Below are 24,279 nucleotides of genomic sequence, written 5' to 3'. Positions count from 1 at the left end.
GGTAAAAATAGCTGTAGAGAGGTCTTTCCTTTTTCTTTGTTAATGTGTAAATTTATTTAAAAACGAACCGTAGGAAAACAATTCAGAAGCATTAAATGTCATGCATAATTTACATCTCTTCAACTTAAATCTCTTCATATCTTATTCTTTTTATAATGCTGTGAGCCTAAGCAACTTATGCAAGTCCTAATACAGTACTCTTCCAATTCCATTAGGTAAACGGCGATTTAATATCAAGCTTTGGAAGACATTTACAGACTGCTTTAATTGTCTGCCTATTGCAGCTATTGTAGATGAGAAGATTTTCTGCTGTCATGGAGGTAATTAAATTATTGTTTCTTCAGTATGTTAAAAATAAAAAGTAAACCAGGTAATATTCTGCAATTTACCTCACAACTAATTTCCAACAAAGTAGTTGCAATGTAATCCAAGACAGATTGATAATATCAGTGATTTCCAGGAACTCCCCCCCCCCCCCCCAGTAATTCTGGGTGCATGAGGCATTTTAATTTCTTCAGATTTGGGCTGAAAAGCTAACTTGGGTATGAGAGTCTAGTTTATTTTCCCAGTACCACAAAAAGGTGTAGATTAAATATGGGAGAATAAATCCGAGAGTTTAGTCACCCAGTGTTTCCCAATGAAAATAGACTCGTTCATTTTATGGACCAATGGCAAAGTCTAATTTCAGCAGACAAATGGGAGCTGAAATAATGACTACTATATTGTAGTTTAAAAATATCCCAGACTACTTCTGCATTCCCTTCACTTACTCTTTTGCCATACTGCTTTAGTCTTCAGACAACTTCCAAATGCATTGTTGGGATTAGGGGAAACACCACAAAACACCATGCAAGCTTTTGGGTTCTTGGGCTTCTTGTTTGGCTAGATAATAAAAACAGGTTACAAGGGAGATAATAAATTGTTTGAAGCAAAATGGGGAAGTCCAAAATCTACTGTTGTTATCTTAAAATGAAGACAAATTTTGTGATAAACTGAATTTGATTCGTTTACATAAGTGGCACTTTAAATCTTTTTTTATGTTTAAATATGTGAACCATCCATGTCAGTTAATGTGATATTCATCTGTTTTGAGAAATGTGTGCTGTTTTTCATTTGTGCTATATTATGCTTGCATCATGACTATCAGTTGTAAAGGTCAGCTATTTAAGTCGCTTTGGTTGGAGTAAGTAGTAATATCACTGGATGAAGAACAGAGAGAGGGGGAAATGCCTGCGTGTGCCCATTTCATTTACAAGGATATTGACTAAACCCCCCTGTGTTTCCATCTGTACCAGCACAATAGAGTAGAATAGTTGCTCTCTCCTGGCAGAAGGGCGATTGCCTGCATCAGGACTAAGATGGAGTGCCTCCTGTAAACTGCTGCAGAAAAACTTCTGTGAGGGTTTGGGGTTCTGTCATCTTTGTGCTAGGGTGCTGAATACAGAATGAGAATTACAGGCAGTGGTGTCTTTGAAGTCAAGGTTGAGCCTTGAAAGGGTTACGCACAATTGAAGGTTTAACTTAGAAGCTACCACAAGGAGGTTGTTGGAAAGTACTTACTTTTCTGACATTTTGGTGGTGGTAATAACGTTGAAAAGGATCTTACCCCATTTTATGGTCAACACACTAACAGTGGTCCACCAACTGGCATGCAAACACTGCATTCATATGAGCTATTGAACAAAGTAAATCTTGTATTTGCTACGTAGAGAACTGATATGGAAAACTCTGTATGCAAATTAAACATTGATGGCTGACACAAGCCCACTAGAATGTTTTCACTGATTAAGCATGAAGTACATGGATACTGTTCAGGGTTTTTGTTAAAATGCCCATGATCAGGTTGCTTCCTTCAGAATGAGTTTTGGTGGACTGCTCTCCAAAACAGTTTTTGTGTTGAAAATTGTTCAACTGCAGAATGAACACAGAGCATTCCTTAACAAACGTTGGCTTCAGAGTAAATAGATTTCCAAACTGAAGCAGATATAGAATATGCAACTTGAAACAACCACTAAATATGGAACAAGTTCTTTTGGCATCAGCAGCAAGACTTCTATAGTGTTTATCACTCATCATAAAAAAAGCAGTGTCGCTGGTTTTATGCCGTTGTAGTTTTTACTTGTTTTATATTCCCTTCTGTAATATACAATATTCATTTGAATTAAGTTCTACCATTTACATGTTTCTGTTAAGTAATCATGAATCAACATTCTGGAGTATGTATTTCAGTTAAATTTACAAAAGGAAAAGGTGTTTCAAACTGTAGGAAGGGTAGGCATGAAACACATTCAATATCATGTCTTTACTTTTAGTCAGATTCTTCCAAATCTGTTTCTAAATTCCTTGAAGTCCCTGGGTTATCAATAGCTAGCCAAAGAAGAACCTTGAAGTATATACCATTGACAGTGAAAACCATGGATCAAAACTTAAAATGAGATCCAGATGACTGAAATGAGGTGGGGTGTTTCACACAGCAGATTGTGCTTCTGCATACTTTGCTTGAAAACTCATCCTGGGATTGGTTCTGGTGGGTTTTCCGGGCTGTGTGGCCGTGGTCTGGTGGATCTTGTTCCTAACGTTTCGCCTTCATCTGTAGCTGGCATCTTCAGAGGTGTATCACAGAGTGTAACAGACTTCCCTCTGTGATACACCTCTGAAGATGCCAGCCACAGATGCAGGCGAAACGTTAGGAACAAGATCCACCAGACCACTGCCACACAGCCCGGAAAACCCACCAGAACCAGTTGAATCCAGCCGTGAAAGCCTTCGACAATTAATCCTGGGATGTTCATTTTTTCCAAAATCTGGCTGAATAACATACAGTAAAACATAAAAGCACCATGTATTTTGGTTAAGTTTGCCCCAGTGTATTGCTTAAATTTGAACTTGTTTACCCTTCCAGCTAAATATTGTCAATCCATAGCTCGAAACTTCTCACATAGCTGCTCTGACAACTTTTTCCACTGCAGCCTTCTAATGCTGATAATGCTTGGGGTGTGTCTGCAGACTACAGTTGCCTGCACTGAGGCTGCTAATCTCATTGCTATCTGAGTGACCTTTTTGCTGTTCCCTTCACTTCATATTACTTGTCCTCTTAGCTTAATGTGAGCCAAGCTTACAAGTAGCTGTGAAGTTTTTGATAGTTTAAGTTAGCGAAACCATATTTTTCTTTTTCAGTAGTCTCCTTGACCTTCAGTGCTTCTAAATTGCATTTCACTGAAGTGATTCATAAGCTTGAACCGCTATTTTGTCAGAGGCACATTTTTAGAGTTTGAGGGATGTGGTGGAGTAGAGGATAAATAAGATCCCTGCTGGATCAGACCAGTAGTCCATCGTGATCAGCAACCTGTTTTACACAATGGCCAACCAATTGCCTTGAAGGGCCCACCAACAGAACATAGAAGCAAAAACCTTTCCTTGATGTTGCATCCTAGCACAGATATTCAGAGGACTGGTGCTTGTGAATATGTAGGTTCTCTTAATTACCATGTCTGGTAACCACTGATGAATTTAACCTCCATGGGTCTGTCCCTCTTTTATCCATGCAGATAGTCATCAGTGAATTCCACAATTTTAATAATGCTTAAAAAAGAATTTAACTTTAAGAACATAAGAACTTGTCTTAAGAAACATAAGAAACTTTGTTTTTCTTGGATCTGCTGCATGTCAACTTCACTGGGTGCCCCTGTGTTTAGTGTTTTATTAGGCTCATTCCGCACATGCAGAATAATGCACTTTCAAACTGCTTTCAGTGCTCTTTGAAGCTGTGCGGAATAGCAAAATCCACTTGCAAACAGTTGTGAAAGTCGTTTGAAAACACATTATTTTGCATGTGCGGAAGGGGCCTTAGAGAGATGGGGGAAATGACTTTTTCTACCACATGCATACTCTTATAAATTTCTGTGATTTCCCACCCCACCCCAGTTTTTTCTAAGCAGATAAGCCCAGTGTCTGTAGCCTTTCCTCATAGGAAAGGCATCCCAATCATCTTTGTTTCTTTGATTTTTACTTTTTTCAGCTGTGAAATAGCCTTTTTGGAATTTGGCAATAGAACTCTATGCTGAACATCAAACAAGGTTGCACCATAGATGCATACAGGCACTTTACAATATTGATCATTTTATTTTCAGTTTCTTTCTTAGTCATTCCTGGTGTGGAGTTTTCCTTTTTTTAACCACTGCCACATGCTGAGTCAACTTTTATATCAAACTATTCACTTTAATCTTAGTCTTGATAAATTCAGACTCTACCAGCATATATTTATATTTAGAGTTCTTTGTCCAATTTTCATTGACCGTTTCCGCACGGCCTCCCTGTCGCCTCCACGCCAGCGAGAATTCCGCTGGCGTGGAGGCGAAGGCCGTTCGCATGCACGCATGCGAGCGGCCGCAGCAGAGGCCGGCAAACGGCAGGCGGCTCCGCACGGAGCGGCCTCTTCTCCCTGGCCCGTCCCACTCACCTTGTCCCGTTAAAATTAGCCTGCTGGCCGTTGAAGCCCGCCACACGCTGCCCTCCGACCTCCAGGGGTCGGAGGACAGCGTGGGCAGGGCTTCGACGGCCAGCAGGCGACGACAGGGACAAGGTGAGTGGGACGGGCCAGGGAGACAGCGTGTTCCTGGCGGCGTGGTTCGCACCGCGCCGCCGGGAAGACACTTTCCCCCCAACAACAACCCTTTAAAGGGTTGTTGTTTAGGGCGGCCTGACGTCGCCCTGGGGGGGGGGGAAGCGCAGTCAGGTCGGCGCTGCTGCGTTGCAGCAGCGCCGCCTGTGCGAACGGCGGCCTGGGGGCGGCATTTTTACCGCCCCCAGGCTGTCATTTTTGGCCCATGCGGAAAGGGCCATTATCTTACACTGTGCTGAATTTCATTTGCCTACTTGTTGTTGCCCACTCACCCAATTTGGATAAATTATTCTGTGGGTCTTCATAGTTTACCATTGTTTTCTCCTGGAGGCGGAGGCCATCTTAGGATGGGTGTTTCCTTATCCTTCTGTTAGGGAGGACTAATTTTTTCAGTTTCTTGTTCCTGGCTCTGTCTCCATTTTGATTCCAGTTATCTTCCTCTAGCGTTAGGTTCCGCTTATCTTATCTTTCAACCTTACCCTTAGTACCGTATATACTCGTGTATAAGTCGACCCGCATATAAGTCGAGGCACCTAATTTTACGACAAAAAACTGGGAAAACTTATTGACCTGCGTGTAAGTCGAGGGTGGGAAATGCAGCAGCTACTGGTAAATTATAAAAATAGATACCAATAAAATTACATTAATTGGCATCAGTAGGTTAAATGTTTTTGAATATTTATTTCAAAGGAAAACAGTAAACTAGCTCTGTAAGTAGAAAAGAGGGTCAACAAAAACAATATGGTCTCAACAATAACTTTAAAAGTACAAAAACCTTAGCTCAATCAGCAACAAAGCTACAACACAAGAGTTAAAATCCTTCAAAACTGGATTTTTGGTCAGGGGAGGAATGTTTATGTTAGCAGTACCAACATTTCAGAGTATCTTTAGGAGACCCTCCTGATGATACCACCCAGGTTTGGTGAAGTTTGGTTTAGGGGTCCAAAGTTATGGACCCTCAAAAGGGTAGCCCCATCTACTATTAGCTTCCATTGGAAACAATGGGGGATGGGAGCACCCACTTTGGGGATACTTAACTTTGGACCCCCTAAACCAAATATCACCAAACCTGTCTAGTATCAGCAAGAGATTATCCTGATGATACCACCCAGGTTTGGTGAAGTTTGGTTCAAGGGGTCCAAAGTTATGGACCCTCAAAATGTAGCCCCATCTACTATTAGCTCCCATTGGAAACCCCCTTTGGGGGTCCATAACTTTGGACTCCCTGAACCAAACTTTATGAAACTTGGGTGGTATCTTCAGGAGAGTCTCTTGAAAAATCCCTAAAATTTTGGTGCTGCTAGCCTAAAAACTGCACCCCCTGGCGGCCGACAAAGAAAAAACCCTAAAATATTTTTTTAAATACACCTGACTCGTGTATAAGTTGAGGGGAGCTTTTTCAGCACAAAATATGTGCTGAAAAATCCGACTTATATGCCATTATATTTTTGTCTATTGTCTATTTTTTGTCTATTGTCTGTGCCCTGTTTGTCTTTGACTGTTTTTTCTGTGTGGGGGATGGATCTTCAACCCCTCGGAGCACATTGAGAGTGAAAACAGCCTCTCAGCAGGCAGGCCACCTCCCCCCCCCTCCCCCCGCCAGTACCCCCATCTCCAAGATGGCGGACGGCTCATTTTTGCCTCCCAGGTCACAGTTCTCCAAGAATTTACCTCCCATCCCCAGCCTCCTTTTTTCAGGTCTCACCAAAACTGGCGAACCACGAAGGGAAAGCGCAACCAGGCAGCAATGCCTCACCTCCTGAATATAAGATCAATCGAGCCAGGTCTACAGAAAAATCCCTCCTGTGTGTTTATGTCCTTATTTTGCATATTTTTGGTCTGCATTCCGGAGCCATGTTCAGATTTAGATATATATACACTGCTTTTTGAGGAGTGTGTATACTGCATCTGACATTCTGAACAATAATTCATGTTGCATTTTACTATCACTTGCTGCAAAAACATTCCTTAGAAGCCTGTGTGTGCACTGACTTGTTTATGGCAAACATGCTCTGCACTTTGAACTCACTATGCACAGACTTCCTAATGTGGAACTTACTTGTTCATAGAGAATAATGTGAAGCAAGTTTCGTTGCAGGTAACATGAATGTTTAAACGCCAGAAGAGGTTTTTTAATGTAAAAACTAATGTTAAAACTGTTTATGTCCTGTCTTTTTCAAATATTTGATTTTTTTATACCAGTTTAGAATACCTGATAGCCTGAACAAACTAATTTGGACCACATTGAGTTAAGGTGGAGAACCCAGGCCCCATGACACAGGGTGGTGGTTGTTGTTTTTGGATTAAATATACTTTCTGTACTGGTAATCCATCAAGCCTGTAGCAGGAGAAGATAGGCTACAGCATGCCCCTGTTGCTGTTCTCTAACAGGCATTCAGCATTGCACTGCCTCTGAACATGGGAGTTCCATCTGGATGACATAGATAATAGCCTTTGATATATTAATCCTCTGCGAATATGTCTAATCTGCTGTAAAGCTGTTTAAGTCACGGCCACCACCACATGTCACAACAGTACATTCCACAAATTAATTATGTGACAAAGTGCAGGTGGCATGCATTCTATTTTGGGAGAGAAAATTCTTTTTATCCACACTTTACATAATTTTAGAAACCTCTTATCATATCTCCCTGCCTTGTCTTTTCTAAAATGAAAAGCCCAAACTCCTTAGTGTGATTTTGCATACAGAGTACTAAGCAGTTTTTTATTATCCTTGTCTCCTTTTTCAGTTGTACAGTTTAATTTTGAGATGAGGCAACCCAAACTAAGTAGTGTTCCAAATGTGTAGATTTATACAAGGGTACTGAAGTAGCGGCTGGGTTATTTTCAGTCTTTCCCCTTACAATTCCTGGTATAGCACTTGCTCTTTTCTCCTCAGCAGCAGACGTAGTCAACATTTTCACTGATCCTCCAAAACATTTGCATTCTGGGCAGGTGCTCGTTCGCTAGGCTGGCTGTAAGCCAAGAGCTGTTTGGCTGTTGCCCTTAGCCACACCTAGACTTAAGTATCTGTACAGAGGTCAGCTAGAGAATCCCTTACATTTTTAATAAAGTGGATGTTTCCATTCAGTCCCTGCCTAAAGTGACAACACAGTTGCATATTGGAGTTTACCTTTATATTCATTCTGAGAGACTGGAGGTAACTCTAACATGGATAGTAAATTGAAATTTGACACTTTTAAAGTGCTTGGAAAAGAGCTCATTAATATCCATTAAATCTTTTGTGCTTAAAAACTAAATGCATTAAATGTGGTTTACTGATTAAACTTTTTCACAGTGGAAAATAGGGCTAGTACTGTCAAACTCGTTCACTGCTTTGACACATCTTCCCCAAACAAGGAGAATGAGCTTAATCTCTCACTTTGACAGGGCTGTCTCCAGATCTTCAGTCAATGGAACAGATTCGAAGAATTATGAGACCTACAGATGTTCCTGACACAGGTAAGGCCTGTACAAATATTTGCTCATAAGCAAACATGTCTTAAAGTTTGAACTTGTAGCTCATAGAAAAATCTGAAAACAAGTAATGTAATATAAAATATCAGTCTGCAGAGCTCTGAGCTCTCAAGAACTCTTCATCAGGCTGCCTATTTAAACAGTTAGAGGGACAAGAAGATGGAGAACATCTTGGTCTGTAGCCTGTACAAAATTAGCTACAGACTTAAATGAGTTCTGAATATAACTGGTCTCATGCATCAGAATTCTGAAATTAAGCAAGGAAAAAATGGCAGTCTCTACCTGAAGAAATAAAAAGCCAAGAGTATTTCTGTAGCTCCTGTTGGAACACACATTCCTTGTAAAGTTGGGAGGGGAAAACAAAGTAAACTTTGCATTAACTAAATATTAATTAATTAAAGAGCTAATGGAAGCCTAATTAGGTAATAATATCTGGTAGCTGGAAGTCAAAACTCAATAGCAGAGTTGCATCTTTCAATCAAAGAATCCCTCTTTAATAAGTAAGAAGGAAGTATTACAGTATTCCTTCAGTTTGGTAACTAAAATTCTTCAGTTGCATCAGTTATGTGCCAATTTTAGAATTTATAACTTACAAAATTACTTGAAAATGTCAGTTTAGGTGTTCTTTGGGTGTGGGAAATTTTAATATGGTATGTAAGAAGTTTTCAATTGTGAATCCTGAATATTAAATATAGACGCAAACAGTTAAAGGGGATGTTGACATTAAACAAATAAGCTTATAATATGACTTGGAACAGGTGGTACTATAAGGCAGTACTTATAGAGTATTCTCCTTAACATATATTGCAAACTCATATACAACATTGTCACTATTACATCCAGATTTTTCTAGGGAGTTCTAGGGAGGTTGGGGGACTTAGTGACTTGCAGATAGAGATTTTAAATAGAAATCCTGTTTTGAAGCTCAGCCTTCTTGCCACTATGTTGTGAGATGGAAAGTCAAGGAAAATTCCAAACCTTGTACACAGCATAATGGATGAAACTGTTTGCCCAGTTTCAGTTCTAACACTGCTCCAGCATACACAGTCCTTTTCAGGATGATTTTCTAAAGCTTGTGTTACAGGAAACACTGTTTCAGGAAAGTAAGACATTAATGCTGGCTACATCCATGTGAGATACCTAGTAGCCAGGATTTGGATTGAGTGTGGAAATTCACTGAAACTCCTGTATTCTCAGTTGCTCCAGATTTTTCCTGTGGGAGATCAGTGACAAGGACTGAGTATAGGAAGATGTTGAATTGTTAACTGGTGGGGGAGAGGATGTTGGAAGTGAGTATGGGTGCAGTCCTTCATTATGATCAGATTGATCTTTGTTTTTGAGTCCATCAGAAACAGAATTGCTCTTATTGATGTTTGCATACTCATGCATAAAGTGTCTACCAGATAAAATACTTCATAAAATTACATGCTAGAACCTTTTCCTAAGGCTTTCTCTCTCTTCCTAAGGCTTGCTGTGTGACCTACTGTGGTCTGATCCAGACAAGGATGTGCAGGGATGGGGCGAAAATGATCGTGGAGTCTCCTTCACTTTCGGAGCAGATGTGGTCAGCAAATTTTTGAATCGTCATGATTTGGACTTGATTTGTCGAGCTCATCAGGTATCAGTCTGTCTATACTTGTATTTTATTCTCCATTATTAAGAGGTCTGTCTGCTACACAAACTAGGACAGCATGCCAGAGTGTATCGGTGAACCAGTACAAATCAGACTACACATAGCTATTCTCCTGCTGTTGGCTGCAAATAGATCTACCCCAAAATGAGGTGTGAATTCTCATTAGATTACAAAACATTGTAGAAGCCGTGAGCTGTACTGCTTTTGTGCAGGCATTGCTTGAATTTGGGCCTCTGGGCTTGGAAATGTTTTCCCAAAAATATAGAGAGGGCATTGAAGCTTGTTTTGTATCACAACCAAGAATTCTCTTAATCTGCTTGTATTCTATATATTTTAAATTACAGGATATTGTTCTGGCTAAAATTAAAATTGCAGAATCCTAATTTGTATATTCAATCACCATCTTGCTTGCGGACACTTAAGTCGATGTAGATTTTTACATGGTTTTGATTGCTTGTGACTGTTGTATGTGCAGTTACTTTCACAAACTGTTGAAGCTGTGGATTAAAAAAATGGTGAAGACTGCAAAAATATTTAAGCTTGACTGTTTCTTTTCCTTGCTAACAGGTGGTTGAAGATGGCTATGAATTCTTCGCTAAACGACAGCTTGTTACCTTATTTTCTGCTCCTAATTATTGTGGAGAGTTTGATAACGCTGGTGGGATGATGAGTGTGGATGAAACGTTGATGTGTTCTTTTCAGGTACAGTAAACTAAGGCTAGAATTTTCTCAGTAATTCTAATAAAGAACCAATTTAGGATCACAAATTAATAGCACAAGATTACTGATTTAAATCTAGAGTGGAAGACAGTGCTTAAATGGTTAAAAAAAATCTGTGCTTGAGTTTTCTTATCTGAAGGTTCGCATTCTGGGGAAATACGACCTTTGTGTTTGGTGGGTTGTTAGGCCATTAGCTATAACCATTGAAGGCATACTTTGTACAAAAGGCTGAAGCAAGTCTTGACTAAAGACAGAGTAATCAGAGCCAGAACCCCATGTTGTGGTGTCTTCTTTTGGTAAGTGTTATTGATAATACTCTAAAAACTGGATAAAGACAATGTGTCAGTCCCCCGATCAGACAATAAACTGCTTGTGAGTTTTCAAGGATTTTATTGAAGTCCTGTAAGGAACAGAAGAAGACAGTTCTGGCAAAAAAGGCACCAAGCAGTTGATAATATGGATAGCATAATCCCCACCCCCACATGGGAACAGAAAGAATCAGAAGTGTCCAGTCTGGAGGCCCTTCCCAGCCGCAGGACTCCAAGGCCAGAGCAAGTAGATAGCGCTGCACCTGCAAAAGTGAAAGCATTCCCAGGCAGTCCCCCCTCCCAACAATATCATCCTGACACAATTCAACTGGCTCTTTGAACCTATCTTAGTTTGGTTATGAGATTGCTGTATAACGTCAAATCGTTGGTCCATCTAGTTCAGTCCTACTTGCTTCAAATGGTAGGAGCTCTCCATTGTCAAGGGCATCAGTTGTTTTCTGCACATGCTACCACTGACCTCGAATAAGCAGAATGGGTTATTGCATAAATCCCTTTCTGTGATTGGCTTACATTGGTACACTGGAAATGAGAATCTCATGTGAAGGGCAGCATCATGTTTAGAAGAAGATTATGTAAACTGCTTGATGTCCCCACTGGGAAGAAAGATGAGGAACAAAGTAAATATTGTTTCATGCAAGCAGCTCATTTATTCATGCAGGAATTTCAAATCTTCTTGGTGTTGTTATTTTGGTGGCCTGTAGATTTCTTACAATAAATATTTTTTCTTTGCTTTTTAAGATTCTGAAACCATCTGAAAAGAAAGCAAAGTACCAGTATGGTGGATTGAATTCTGGACGTCCAGTCACTCCACCTCGCACAGCTAATCCACCGAAGAAGAGGTGAAGAAAGGAACACATTAGAACAACCATCAGATCTATAAAGGACAAAACTCCATATATACAGTATATAATAAGTGTGCACTGTAAAACCATCCAGCCATTTGACACCCTTTATGATGTCACATCTTTAACTTAAAGAGACGGGTAAAGGATCTTTAATATTTTCTAGTTGACTGATGTGCAACACTGTATTGTAACAAGTATACTCCAATAACCAACATAGAGTAAATTCAGATCTAAACAAATTCTTTTGGTTGCATAATTCACATCAGTTTTAAAGTTGACCAACGTCCCAATTTAAGCTTGATGTAATAGCTAAACCAGATGAGAGCATGATGTTTCATTTGTGTAATGTGGTCTTACTGTTGCTTGACTGCTTTTATTTCTATTATTTTGTAGGTAGAATGATGGCAAAGTATCTAGCAATGTTCCCTGACTGAAAATGAATTGTGGAAGGGATTTTTTAAAGGCAGCTGCCACTGTTCTCCCTCTTTCAGTGCTCCTGCTAACTTAATATGTGCCCCTCTGACAGGAGTATCACATGTAAAGGTAAAACACATCCAAGCTAGTTCACTTGAATAGAGCTCCCTGCTTGGAAAACCCAGCAGTCAATATTTTCTGAAGAACCAAACTTGCATTTTATCATAGATTTCCACAGAATGACTTTGTGCACTGCACCATTTTAAATTAACACTCATGATGGCACTTCATTTTACTAAAATAGGGCAAGAATGGTATTATTAGTTGGTAACTTGATCAAGTGGTACCTTGCATTAGATTTTATTAGCATGAAACACCTTTTTGGCATGCTTAGCTTCCTGGTAATGCCATACTTGCATTAAATTGCATCTTGCATAGCTCACCGAACATGAAGATCCTCCTTTTACAAGCCTTGAAAAGCTAGCCCTTTTCTCTCCCCCACACTTTTCCACGCCCTTCAGGAGGATGTATTTGATAGGATGTTGATCAGTGAGCAGTAGGTTAACTATGGCTAGTGGTGGTTGGACTGTCTAATATTGCCATGTGAATGTTCTACATGATTGTAAGGCTTATGTCACTAAAGAGTATATCTCTGGATTTTCATGATCAAAGTTCATATATTTCTGTATAGATTTCTGCTTTGTAGTGTACTATAGTAGCAATAATTTCTGTACATGATCAAGAGTTGATGCAGTATTTCTTTTCTTGTTTTCCTTTCTTAAAGGGTTCGTATTGAAAAAATGGCAAAGTGGTAAAGTAAATGTCCACAGATTGTAGGAGGATAAAAATGGAAAGACAGATTGGATAAGAAAACAAATTTTGTTGAACACACACAAATTTATATGATTTAGGGAGAAGCTGCTGATTTATACCATTCTAAATGTGCAACAATAAATGTAAAACTCCTTAATATTGTCTTCATAAATGATAAGTTGAGGATTGTGATAACTTGCATTTTATGAACTGGCACATATTATGCAAGGGTGGTTTCTGGCAAAGTGAGAAGTTCTTTAAAATGGATTTAAGTCTCTTTTCTAATTCCATTTTGTTTTAAATGCATATATTAAATGTAGGTTTTTTTCATTTAGTAAAGTTGTTTAATTGATTTGAAGTCTGACTGGTCTTTCTATTCCTTCCTTTCATGAAGTGAAGTCGTTTTAATGAAGAGATTTGACATTATGGCATACAACAGTTCAATATTGGCCCTTATATAACAACCTGACAGTGTTGTGTAAGCCCTGTGGCACTGATTTGAGTGGATTGGATCAGGTTATGTAACAACAAGAAATATGCTATGCCAGGCAAGATGCCCCTTGTAGACTTAATGGCTGGAAGTTGTGCTTCTCTCACTGCGATCATAGCTACATTGGCAGAGTGATATCTCATTGCAAAGGAAAATGTTGAGTTCTTCCAAAAGGAAGACCTCTCTGATCACTGAAAAAGCTCTGCTGGGGATTGGGAAACCCAAAGGGACAAAAGCCATTTGGGGTAGACTGCAGTGAGTGGAACTGGTTAACAGTGAGCAGAAGAACTAGTAGGAGCCAGCCCTGAACTTCTTCATGAATCAAATTCACATAGGAGAAAGGAGATCACCATGCCAGGACAGTAACAAGATGAGAAAAGTCCTTTTGCAATAGCATGTGAAGTAGGTGGAGCTCTCTCATGTCAGATAAGGTGTTTGAGTCACAGTAGCTAAAATTGTATACATTAAACATACTTTCAGAAAGCATTAACACTGACCGTGTGCGTACAAAGCCACTTTCAGAAACAATAACACTATTTTTAAAAAGCAGCTTTACTTATGACTGAGGAACATTCACCGTCATATCTCAGTATCTAGTAATGCTGTATTTTCTAAATTCCAATGAAATCAATATAGGATGTAATGGTTAAAACTGTTTGTGATAAGCCTCCTCTTTGAAGCTATTTTGAAGTCAGTTGTAATCAGCTGCTAGATCTTGTAAGTAAAAACTCTTATCACTTTGTCTCCCATTGGTTCATTCTCAAAGGGCAAGCAAGATGTGCAGTTTTCTTGGCTTTTCAGTTTATTTAGGTTACAGGCCCCATAGTATTTTTCTGTGCTATAACAATGGAAGTACTAATAGTTACTCTAAACCAGTTTGCCTACCTTTAATTCCAAGGAATTCAAAAGTGTACATTTTTTGCTTTGTGGATGCTTGTCTATTGTTTATAGCATAATTCTACATTTGAATTGTAAGCAAAACCTTCCAAGGTTTATGTGCTTCATGCTTTCATTGGAACTGATTTGCTCAAAGACAGCAAGGAAATTGGACAGTTGAGTATAACTAGTTCAAGGGATAGGTTTTGAACAAATTACACAGATTACCTTTTTAAAACAATTTTATATAGGAATGCACAAATTGTTTGAAACCATTTTTTGATACAAGGTTTTATATTGGAACCAGCCTTGCCAACTTGAAAGAATGTTAGGATGGATCCACTCCAACAACAGGGGAACTTTCCCTGGCATAATGATCCTTTCTTTAGTACAAGTGGCTCTTTGCACTTGAGGAAAGCTGCATCATTAGCAGAATAGATCAATGGGCTCGAACCCACTGAATTGTAAGAATAAATTCTGATAACACGATTTCTTTGGCTTTCAAGTCTGCTTTGTGCACTTTTTCCCCCCTCTGGAGGCTAATACCCATAAAATGTGTTTTCTGAAAAAAGATTATTTGAACATTTTTGGATGCCCTGAATAAAACATGGTCTGATTAAGTCTGTTTATCAGTACACTGAGGCACATAATTTAAACAGTGTCCCAGGTTGGTTTTTATGTCCCAAAGACAAATACTTGAACTGCAGTATTTTAATTAAAGTAATTTAAATATTGTGCAAATAAGTTTTTAATGTTTTGTGAAACTATTCTTATTGAAATACTTTCAAAGTTTTACAGTAAATATAGCATGTAATATGTGACATTGTTCAAACCTATGCTAAACAGAAAAGGCACTGATGACACTAATTTTAGCACTCTTAAAGGAGTGTGAATGATATGCCATTGATGTGACCGAACACTAATCTATATCAATATTATTTAACTGTTCATAGTAATCACTGGGGCAGCTCAGCTTCACCGTCACTTTCCATATGTCACTAACATTAAGAAAAGAAGGAGAGTTGGATTTATATCTCCCCCTTCTCTCCTGTAAGGAGACTCAAAGGAGCTTACAAACTCCTTTCCCTTCCCCGCTCACAACAAACACCCTGTGAGGTAGGTGGGGCTGAGAATGCTCAGAAGAACTGTGACTAGACAGCATGTGTTGGAGTGCACAGGCTAATCTGAATTCCCCAGATAAGCCTCCATAGCTCAAGCGGCAGAGTGGGGAATCCTGGTTCCTCCAGATTAAAGTGCACCTGCTCTTAACCACTACGCCACTGCTGATGTTTCACATACATTTGGTGATTACAATATTCTCCTGCCAAGGAGACAAATAAGAATTTTAGATTTGGTTTTGATTCAGCCTGTAAAGCAAATAAGGTGAATTAAAAACTTGACTTCTTATTTGGATTATGCATACAACCCCCATACTCCCCCATTTACAAATCAAAACCAAAAGAAGGGAAATATCTTGCAAGACAATACAACAGATGAGATTCTGAGTACAGAATTGTTTTGATATTCTGTCTCATGATTTACAACTTCTATATTGTGGAAATATCCTTGGTCATTTGATTTTTTAAATTTAATTTTATTGAATTTCTATCCTGCCTTTTCCTGGCTGAGGCCAAGATCAAATTGGCATAGAGCAGTTCAATAGACAACATAATATATAAAATAAATTGAATAAAAGCTTTAAAAAGTATAAATTATTGTCTGTCTTTAAAATTCTAGAAAACCTAACTAAAAAGCCTAACTAAACAGCCTTACAGGAACTAAACCAGGGCTGTGGTCTCACTGCACAGGAACTGGGGCTGAAAAGGCCCTATCCTTGATTGAGCCAGATACATCTTGGGCCAGGGTTCGCCAGAAAGTTGTTTCCAGTTCCTCATAGGGCTCTCGGGAGGGGGGAGGGTTACATCAGGACAGACAGTCTTGTAGGTAGGAGGGTTTTGCATTGTTTGTATTATCAGTGAGAAGTGTATTTAGCATTTGTGAATATTTTACTAACACTCATATGTGACCCATCTTTATTATTCCTAGGACGGGTGTGATAAATTATAAATTCCATATATGGTTTGTTCTGCTTTTTGTAACGGTTAGGTTTTGGCTTTGCCTATGTCTTACAAATAAAAACACATATGTATACTTGCATGATTTCTTCAGAAGAGATGCTTCTGCCAATTCTGTGGGTCTCCTGTTTCCTAAGAACAGCATTTGGCAAGGACGGCAGGAAAGTTCTGTTCCGCTGATGGAAATCTTCCATTACTAGAAAATTTTGTCTGGATCCAGCCCATTAATTATAATGTTGACACTGCCAAACTTACCTAATATTGAATTGGCAAAAGCCATTTATCATTGTTCTAAGATGAACAATGAATCTTCAAAACTGGAAATTTTTCCATGAAGAATTGAACGCTAGAAAATTGCTACCCCACATCTCTGCCAATAGGCAGATCCTTCCGTCCCTGTTCCAAAACTTACTCGTGTCCTTATAAAACAGAAATCTAGTGGCACCTTAGAAATGATCAAAATTTATTCCAGCGCTTAAAAAAAGTATTTATTTAAACGTTTATATCCCCCCCCCCTTACTTCTTGGTTCAAGGTGGTTTATAATAAAGTATCTCCAGCTGCAAAGCCCTCTCACCTCCATGTCATATGCCATCTTTTCAACCAACAAGGTGGGGGTCCATGAACACAGCTGCCTATGGTATATCAGAGCATACTCCCACAAATGCCCGTATCTGATGAAGTGAGCTCTGTCTCATGAATGCTTATGTGGACATAAACTGGTAGCCTTTAAGGTGCCACTGGAGCCCAGTTTTTTTCTGCTGCTGCAGACTTAATAAAGCTGCCTATCTGGAACTTCCATTTGTACAGGTCCAATGTTTTACAATGAGCCCAAAGTGTCGCGCATGAGAGAAAGCAGTGGAGGACTTCCTCTGAAATGCCCAGAGATGTGTGTGGAGCGATTGTATAAGACCAAGCCCTTGTTCTTACCTTTCTAGAGTCTCCTCTTTGGCCACTTGTTATTTTTGCACTTTTATATACCAGTATAGGATTGTAGAGTTGGGCCATCAAGTCCAACCGCTGCCATGCAGGAACACGCAATCAAAGCACGCCTGACACATGGCCATCCAGCCTCTGTTTAAAAACCTCCAAAGGAGGAGACTCCACCACTCTCCGAGGCAGTGAATTCCACTGACATGACAGAAAGTCCTTCCTAATGTTTAGGTGGAATCTCTTTTCTGCACCTTGAATCCATTACTCCGTGTCCTAGTCTCTGAGATAGCAGAAAACAAGCTTGCTCCCTCTTTGACATGACATCCCTTCAAATATTTAAACATAGCTATCATTGTCCTCCCTTAACGTTTGCTTCTCCAGACTAAACATCCTCAGCTCCCTAAATCTCTCTTCATAGGGCATGGATTCCATACCTTTTACCATTTTGGTTCCCCTCCTCTGGATCCATTCCAGCTTGTCAATATATTTTTGAATTGCGGTGCCCAGAACTGAACACAGTACTCTAGGTGAGGTCTGACCAATGCAGAATAGAGTGGTACAATTACTTCCCTCAATCTAGACACTATACTCTAATTGATGCATCCCAGAATTGCATTGGCTTTCTTGGCTGCCATATCACACTGCTGACTCATGTTCAGTTTGTGATCTACTAAGATTCCCAGATCCCTTTCACATATACTGTTGTCTAGCCAGGTGTCACCCATCCTATTTCTGTGCATTTCATTTTTTCTGCCTTCAGTGTAGAATCTTACATTTATCTCCGTTGAAATTCATTTTGTTATTTTTGGCCCAGTTTGGAACATTAACTCTTTTAACTTTACTACCTTCAGCTATCAAAACCTCTTCTGCTTCCTGGCATTTTCTCTTTTGTTGTTCCGGATGATTGGAAGTATTAGATCCCTGGAGCTTGGTATACTGATCTGTAGCCTTTATTATGGAACCACAAGCCCGGAACACCAGGTCAAAGCCAATTCTGCTGATCATGGCTTCTAGTTACACATTTATCCCCCTGGTATTACCTCCTCTCATATTCTCAGAGCAGAACATCAACGAATTGTAAATCTGCTTGTACCCAGCACCAAGGTTATACTTTCAGCAATAGATAACAATGTGAAACCACCTGGTCCAGGGGTCAGATAATAACTCTTTCCCATGGCACCAGCATGTCAAGGGAGGCCTAGTTGTCTAAGCATTACAAAGCAGCCATAAATTCAGATCAAGCCAGTATAAAGCACATAGATTCAAAACATAGAAGGCATGACCCTGACAGGAAGTTCCTTCTAGAACACTTACACAAGACTATCCAAACCTTTTTCTGTGAAGTGTTTAGTGTGATTCCTTATCACTCACAACTGAAATTGAGCCTAACTACAGCTTGCCAAACTGAGGCATATTGTCCTGTTGTCCTAATTCTCTACCTTTATACATATATTCTTTCCAAACAATGGCCTGATCTTCCATAAGGTACCAAGCATACTGATGAGCTATAAAAATAGTAGCTATATGGAGTGCTGATGTTCAAATTAGCTCTGAAATGGTTATTTTCAACCTGTGCCGCATCTACAAAAATATTGATACATGAACTAAGTTCTTGAAAGCAGGAAAAACAACTTGGGCATATTTCTGCTTGCTCCTTTATCACTTGTATTGCATTTTCAAATCTCAATTGCTGTGATTCATAGCGACAAAGGTAGGAGATGGGAAATGCTGATAAACCCTGGATTCTAAATAAACTGGAGGATGCACCGAACTACTTAAACAGCATTTCTACCACTAGGGTGAGTTCTTTAACTTTTTGTAAATGCTGGGGTCATGGGACAGTCCAGCAGACTATATTTGTGGCCTGAACAACAGCCAGATTTTTAATTGGTTCCTTGTCACATAACCAGGTTGCTTTTAAGCACAGAAACCTAGTGGGTGACTAATTAACAGAGAGCATATTTGGCGAAATATGGGCGAAAGGGGCAGCAGCCTTCACTACATGGACAACAATGAGTGGCTCTGTCAGTGCCTCTCCAGTGTTGTCAACTGATCCCTTGACTTGGATCCAGCAATGTGCAAGCAGAAATATAAACAAAATCAGTACAGTTCCAAGAACTTGGACAATTTCCAGTGGTTTCTACCCTTTTTATGATGCCCTGCAATCAGTTGCACATGATTTTGCATAATGGAAATGCAAGCAAGGATACAGTATATTTGATTTAGCGCAACTGGCTGGTGTGGTCTCCCCGCCCCCGCCCCCTGCCGCCTTTCTACTTGCACAAGATCTCTAAAGCAGGTTGCAGTTTTGTACTGGATCTTCTCATTAGGTCCTTCACAATTTGTCTTTGTCTTGGTTAACCATGCAATCCTGTGCAGAGTTGTGCCCTTCTAAGATCACGCCCCTTTGAGTCTTTGGAAAGAGCTGCCACTGTTGCATTTCATGGCCAAGAATGGAGCTGCAGAACCTTTTTGCCTGTTTTTCATCTTCATAGTTTAGGTGAGTGGAACTGGGGGCTTTGTGGGGATGCTACTTACCTATTCCTAGTGCAGGTTCCTGCATGCGATCAACATTGCTATTTGTTTACTGGTTTTGAAGTTATTCTTAGTTTCTTCAGTACTGTACTGTACCAATAGGGTGTAAACATTATCTAAAATTGGCATAAAAGGTGTGGGCCTCAAGTTTATAAAACTACATAAGTACAAATTGCCTTTATTTTGTATTAATGCAAATGGTATTAAAAATACTGAAAATGCACAGCTTGTCTTCTGAGTTTTTCTTATCCCTTTGCCTGGAAACCTTAGATTTCCCTCCACCAAAATACTGTTCCAGAGGGACATGGAAACTCCAGGAATTGTTTAGGGGGAAATCACAGGTCTCTAGGGAAATTGGTGAAAATCTCCTCCCCCCTCCCCCCGCACACATGGAAATTTAGTATTAGTGACAAAAACAGTGAAGCAGCACAACTTTAGGGTATGGCAATGGTACATTGTGCCCTGGGAATGTGCACAATTGCAGGCATTTATCTTTAACTAAGTTGTTAACTGATTATCTAGTCTCCCTAACACATACATGCTATAAAGGAGGAATGCACAAATATAAGAACTAGGTTAAGGTTAGCAAATCAGACAGTGCTGCAGGAGCAAAGGAAAGACGCTCTGACAGAGTGACCCTTTTCTGCCAGTGCGTGGAGCTCTGCAAGAGACAAGTCCCCACAGGGCTACAAGAAGTCATTAACCCCTGTTATCCTCTTGTCAGTGTATTCCCAATATATTATGATATATAGAAAGCAGTTTAGAAAATGACCAAATAATAATAAAAAGCTGTTCTTTCTTTTTGCACTATCACTGTGAGATCCAGAAGACCTGTTTGCATGGGGTACACAGAACATGATTGATCGCATTGAACACTATGATTCTGATGTTTTTTTGTTGCATTGGTCAGTGTTGTTTATTGTCAGGATTTCTTTTGTGGCGCAATTAATTTTACAGTTGCAATTCATTTTGCAGTGGCACCGTGAACTAGCACACATAGTCTGGAAAGGGCCTTGGGTTATCTTCCAGTGCCCCCTGGTGTCCAACAAATTATACACAATTGATGCATAAAGTTGTGTGTGTTGAATTTTTCAATTAGGTAATTGAGATCACCTTGGGCCAAACTTCATGTTATGTGTAAATGCTAATATGAAAACACTGATGCCAAGTTTTTGTGAAGAAAAAATAGCTTCAGGAGGGGATGGTCTTTCTGAGAAATGGGCAATAGACTGCTTAAACTTTCTCATTTTTCTGTTGTAATCCCCCACTCCAGATGCTTAGATTGCTGCACAAATTATTACACATTTAATTTGTACTCCTCTGTCTATGTGTATCTGTCTAAGAGTATGGACACAGATCAGTAGAATATATATCTTATTTCCACTAAACGAATGGACCTAGCTAAGGGCCTGTCTTTCTTCAAGGCCCACTTTTCCCTGATTAGATTATTCTTCTCAGCCCAAGAAAAATCCAGCTTCTTTGTGCTTCCAGGCATTCACTGGTTGTGAGGATGTTTTGATGAGTCCCTTGTATTTTATTTGGCTAGGACTCATTACATCTGTGTCCTGATTGGACAGAAGAGAAATGGGAGTAGCTTGTTAATTTGGATGAGGTTAAACTCAGTTCTGCACTGGGCGATGTATTAGTGTGAGGTGATTTTTGATTGGAGGAAAACAAGGATTGAGATCCTGCTGTTTCCTTTCCCTCAGTAAGTTACATAAACTGAGGTAATTGTTACTGGGATGAAATTTCCAACATTTCCGATGTTTAATTTCATGACTAGGTGCCACATGATGCCAGCCCTTATTAAGTTTTGGCTCACATATTTTCAAAGTAGAGTTGTTGTTTTTTTAAGTAGAGGCCTAAACTGTCCACATCTAGTGTTGGTCTAGGAGCAGGACAGTTCTATAGAGAAGAGGTAACTATTTCAGTATTTGTTTTCATGGCAGCCACATTATTTTCTTCTTCAAACACAGCATTAGGTGGAAAATGATAAACTCTCCTTGACACATCCTGATCCTCACCCAGAAAATTCAGTAGTTCACTCCTATATCTTACCATTATATATTTAAATTGGGATAGTATATGGGGGAAAAAATGGCTGACTCCACCCCCTGGCTGAAGGATGAACTCCACATCTTGAGCCACATCTCTGCATTCAACCACATAGGCCTGCATAAGCAATGAAGAATACAAACTGACAGGTTCTATTTACCTGTTAACACATAAGTTTTGAAACAAAGTAGAATCAGTCATAGCCACCATCTCTATTTTCCCTCTTGCTCCACACTCCAAGCAGCCATTTTAAATTGAACGAAACTGGCTGCCAGCCGGTTATAATTTTGAATGGGTATGTGATGGTGCTGTACTCCCAGAAACTGGATGGATGAGAACATCTGTATCTGACTTGTAGAGGATACATTCCTCACTCAAAGTTTATCAGAACACTCCTCTTGCACACACTGGACTTCCAATACCGCACCACTGTATTTCCCTTAAAGCAAAAGAGCTGGCTTCTAAAAAAAACCCATTAAGGACAGGCAGGTGATAGACTCAACATTAATAGCCATCATCACTTTCTCCTCCTGCTGCTGCTTACACAGTTCTCAGCTGTTATGATACAATTAATGGATCTCTCAGAGAAGAACAAGTTTTGTGATGGAAAGGTGTTGGTGCCCGTTAGGGAGTCGGCAGTTATGCGAGGCTCTTCTTTTGTGCAATCTAGGCAGTCAGCTGTCCCTTGTATTCTTTCCCTTAGGAAATCGTTCTAATTACAACCAGGGTTATCACCTTTCAGATGAAGAGAGGGCAATGGCTGATGTGAATGTGCTAAGTGATGTGTATTCATTTTTTTAAAATGCATATTGGTAGAGTTTCTTTATACAAAGCTAAAAGGCTCAGGCTGGCTTTTAAAAAGTGCTTTGTAGAAAGAGATTTAGAAACCTGTGGACAGCTGCTTTTATGATTATATATTTGGAATATGCAGCGCTACATGCAGGAGGTGGAAGTCTCTTGTTAAAAATCACTTAGACTTTAGTTGTTTCTGCTTTATATGAACTAGGTCATTCCCCAGTTTAAGAAAAATAACATTTAAATGGAAACAAAGGAAAAGAATCAGACCAGCAGGACATGGGAATTGTGGTATAAAACTCTAAGGCAAACACACACAACCCTAAAAGGGAGGGGGGATTTCTCCCAAATTTCTTGCATTGAATCTCCAGTCTATTCCTCCCCTTGACTGCCGTAAGGAGGCTGCTCCAGGGCAGCCACTGTACCAAATAAATAACTACTTAGGCTGTTTTTGCATGGCACAATTATACTAGGTTACAACTGGTATCTTACAATCCATGTCTATTTTATCCCGGTTTCTCCCTTCACATGGCTGCCCGTTTCTGTGAAGGAATTGAGTGAAGACTGGGAGGAAAGACTCCAGTTTGTTTTGCACAAGCCCGGGTCTGTTGTATTTACACCACAAGCATATCCGCAAATGCGCAAACATCCCCGGTGTCCCGTGTTTTGACTGGTTGTTGCTTTTTGGCAGCAGCAGGGGAAAACAAAGCCCCACCTTTTTCCAGTTCTGGATAGGGCCCAGCACAGGCCTCAACACAGCAAGCGGCAGTAAAAAAAATGATGGGGCACAGCATCACATCACATTCCCCCTCACATTCTCATATTATTGTGGAAAATGAGATATGCCCACTAACATTCGACCCAAAGTGCACATATCCCTAGCTATGTGCTCTGAGCAACCAGTTCATGTACAGAAAAGAAAACCGGGACTTTTTGGACTCTGCTCCTGATTAACCCTGGCAAAATGGCACCCAGTCGATACCATGAGCAGAAAACGTGCTTGGGGGAACGTTTCAGGAAGGGCAGGCTGCAATGGTTGGTGGCTCAGCAGAGTTGAAAAATGACATGACGTCAGGTGGGGAGATCAAGGGGGCGGACAGTGGGGCAGGGAGATCAGGCAGCTGGGCAGAAAAAAGAAACTGATTCTGCCCCCCTGGTGTTTGTTCGGAAGTGGGTTCACCGTGGGATTTTTGAAAAGAATAGCCAAATTGGCAATTTTTTAAAATCCGAGGATGAGGGAAATATCACAGGACAAACCTGCTTTAGGACCAGGAACTGTGCAAACTTTTTGGCCAAACAGGGATATTTCCCTTGCTCAACCCAGGATATTTAGACCATGCAGAAACAACCATAGGCACAAGATTAACTTTATGTGAACATATATCATACAGGTATTATAAGTGCATGCTTATACATTTAAAGCGTTTTAGAAGTTCTTGCAAAAGGTGTTCTAATGACTCTACAGCCTTGTTCTGTGGTACATCATGCAGTAAATATGAAAACTTGGGGAGGGGCAATGTCCAGGAGATATTTTTGAAGTACAACTTTATCGTATTTAGACATTCTGATGGTAGCCAAAGTAGAGAGAGAAAATAGATGTATGATTTGACAGTGCTCTACAAATTTAGCTAACCACTGTTTACTTTAACAGGTAAACTTCATTTAGAAAA

The 24,279-nt window shown here is 39.9% G+C and overlaps 1 protein-coding gene across 2 annotated transcripts in view; it reads left to right on the top strand.

Annotated features, from left to right (window-relative positions):
• The window catches only part of PPP1CB (protein phosphatase 1 catalytic subunit beta), a 40,499-nt gene extending 27,289 nt beyond the window's left edge, over window positions 1-13,210 (top strand). For both annotated transcript variants that reach the window (XM_048512752.1, XM_048512840.1), the window contains 5 exons: window positions 216-320; window positions 8,012-8,083; window positions 9,565-9,716; window positions 10,299-10,433; window positions 11,519-13,210. In XM_048512752.1, the coding sequence (XP_048368709.1) occupies window positions 216-320; window positions 8,012-8,083; window positions 9,565-9,716; window positions 10,299-10,433; window positions 11,519-11,623 (569 nt within the window). In that variant the 3' untranslated portion in view covers window positions 11,624-13,210. The remainder of the gene's footprint in view (window positions 1-215; window positions 321-8,011; window positions 8,084-9,564; window positions 9,717-10,298; window positions 10,434-11,518) is intronic.
• The last annotated feature ends 11,069 nt before the right edge of the window (window positions 13,211-24,279 follow it).

Source organism: Sphaerodactylus townsendi, linkage group LG01 (assembly GCF_021028975.2).
Source record: "Sphaerodactylus townsendi isolate TG3544 linkage group LG01, MPM_Stown_v2.3, whole genome shotgun sequence".
NCBI classification, from domain to species: Eukaryota; Metazoa; Chordata; class Lepidosauria; order Squamata; family Sphaerodactylidae; genus Sphaerodactylus; species Sphaerodactylus townsendi.
Note: the sequence above shows the minus strand (reverse complement) of the source record. Positions and strands in the feature narration are given on the sequence as shown.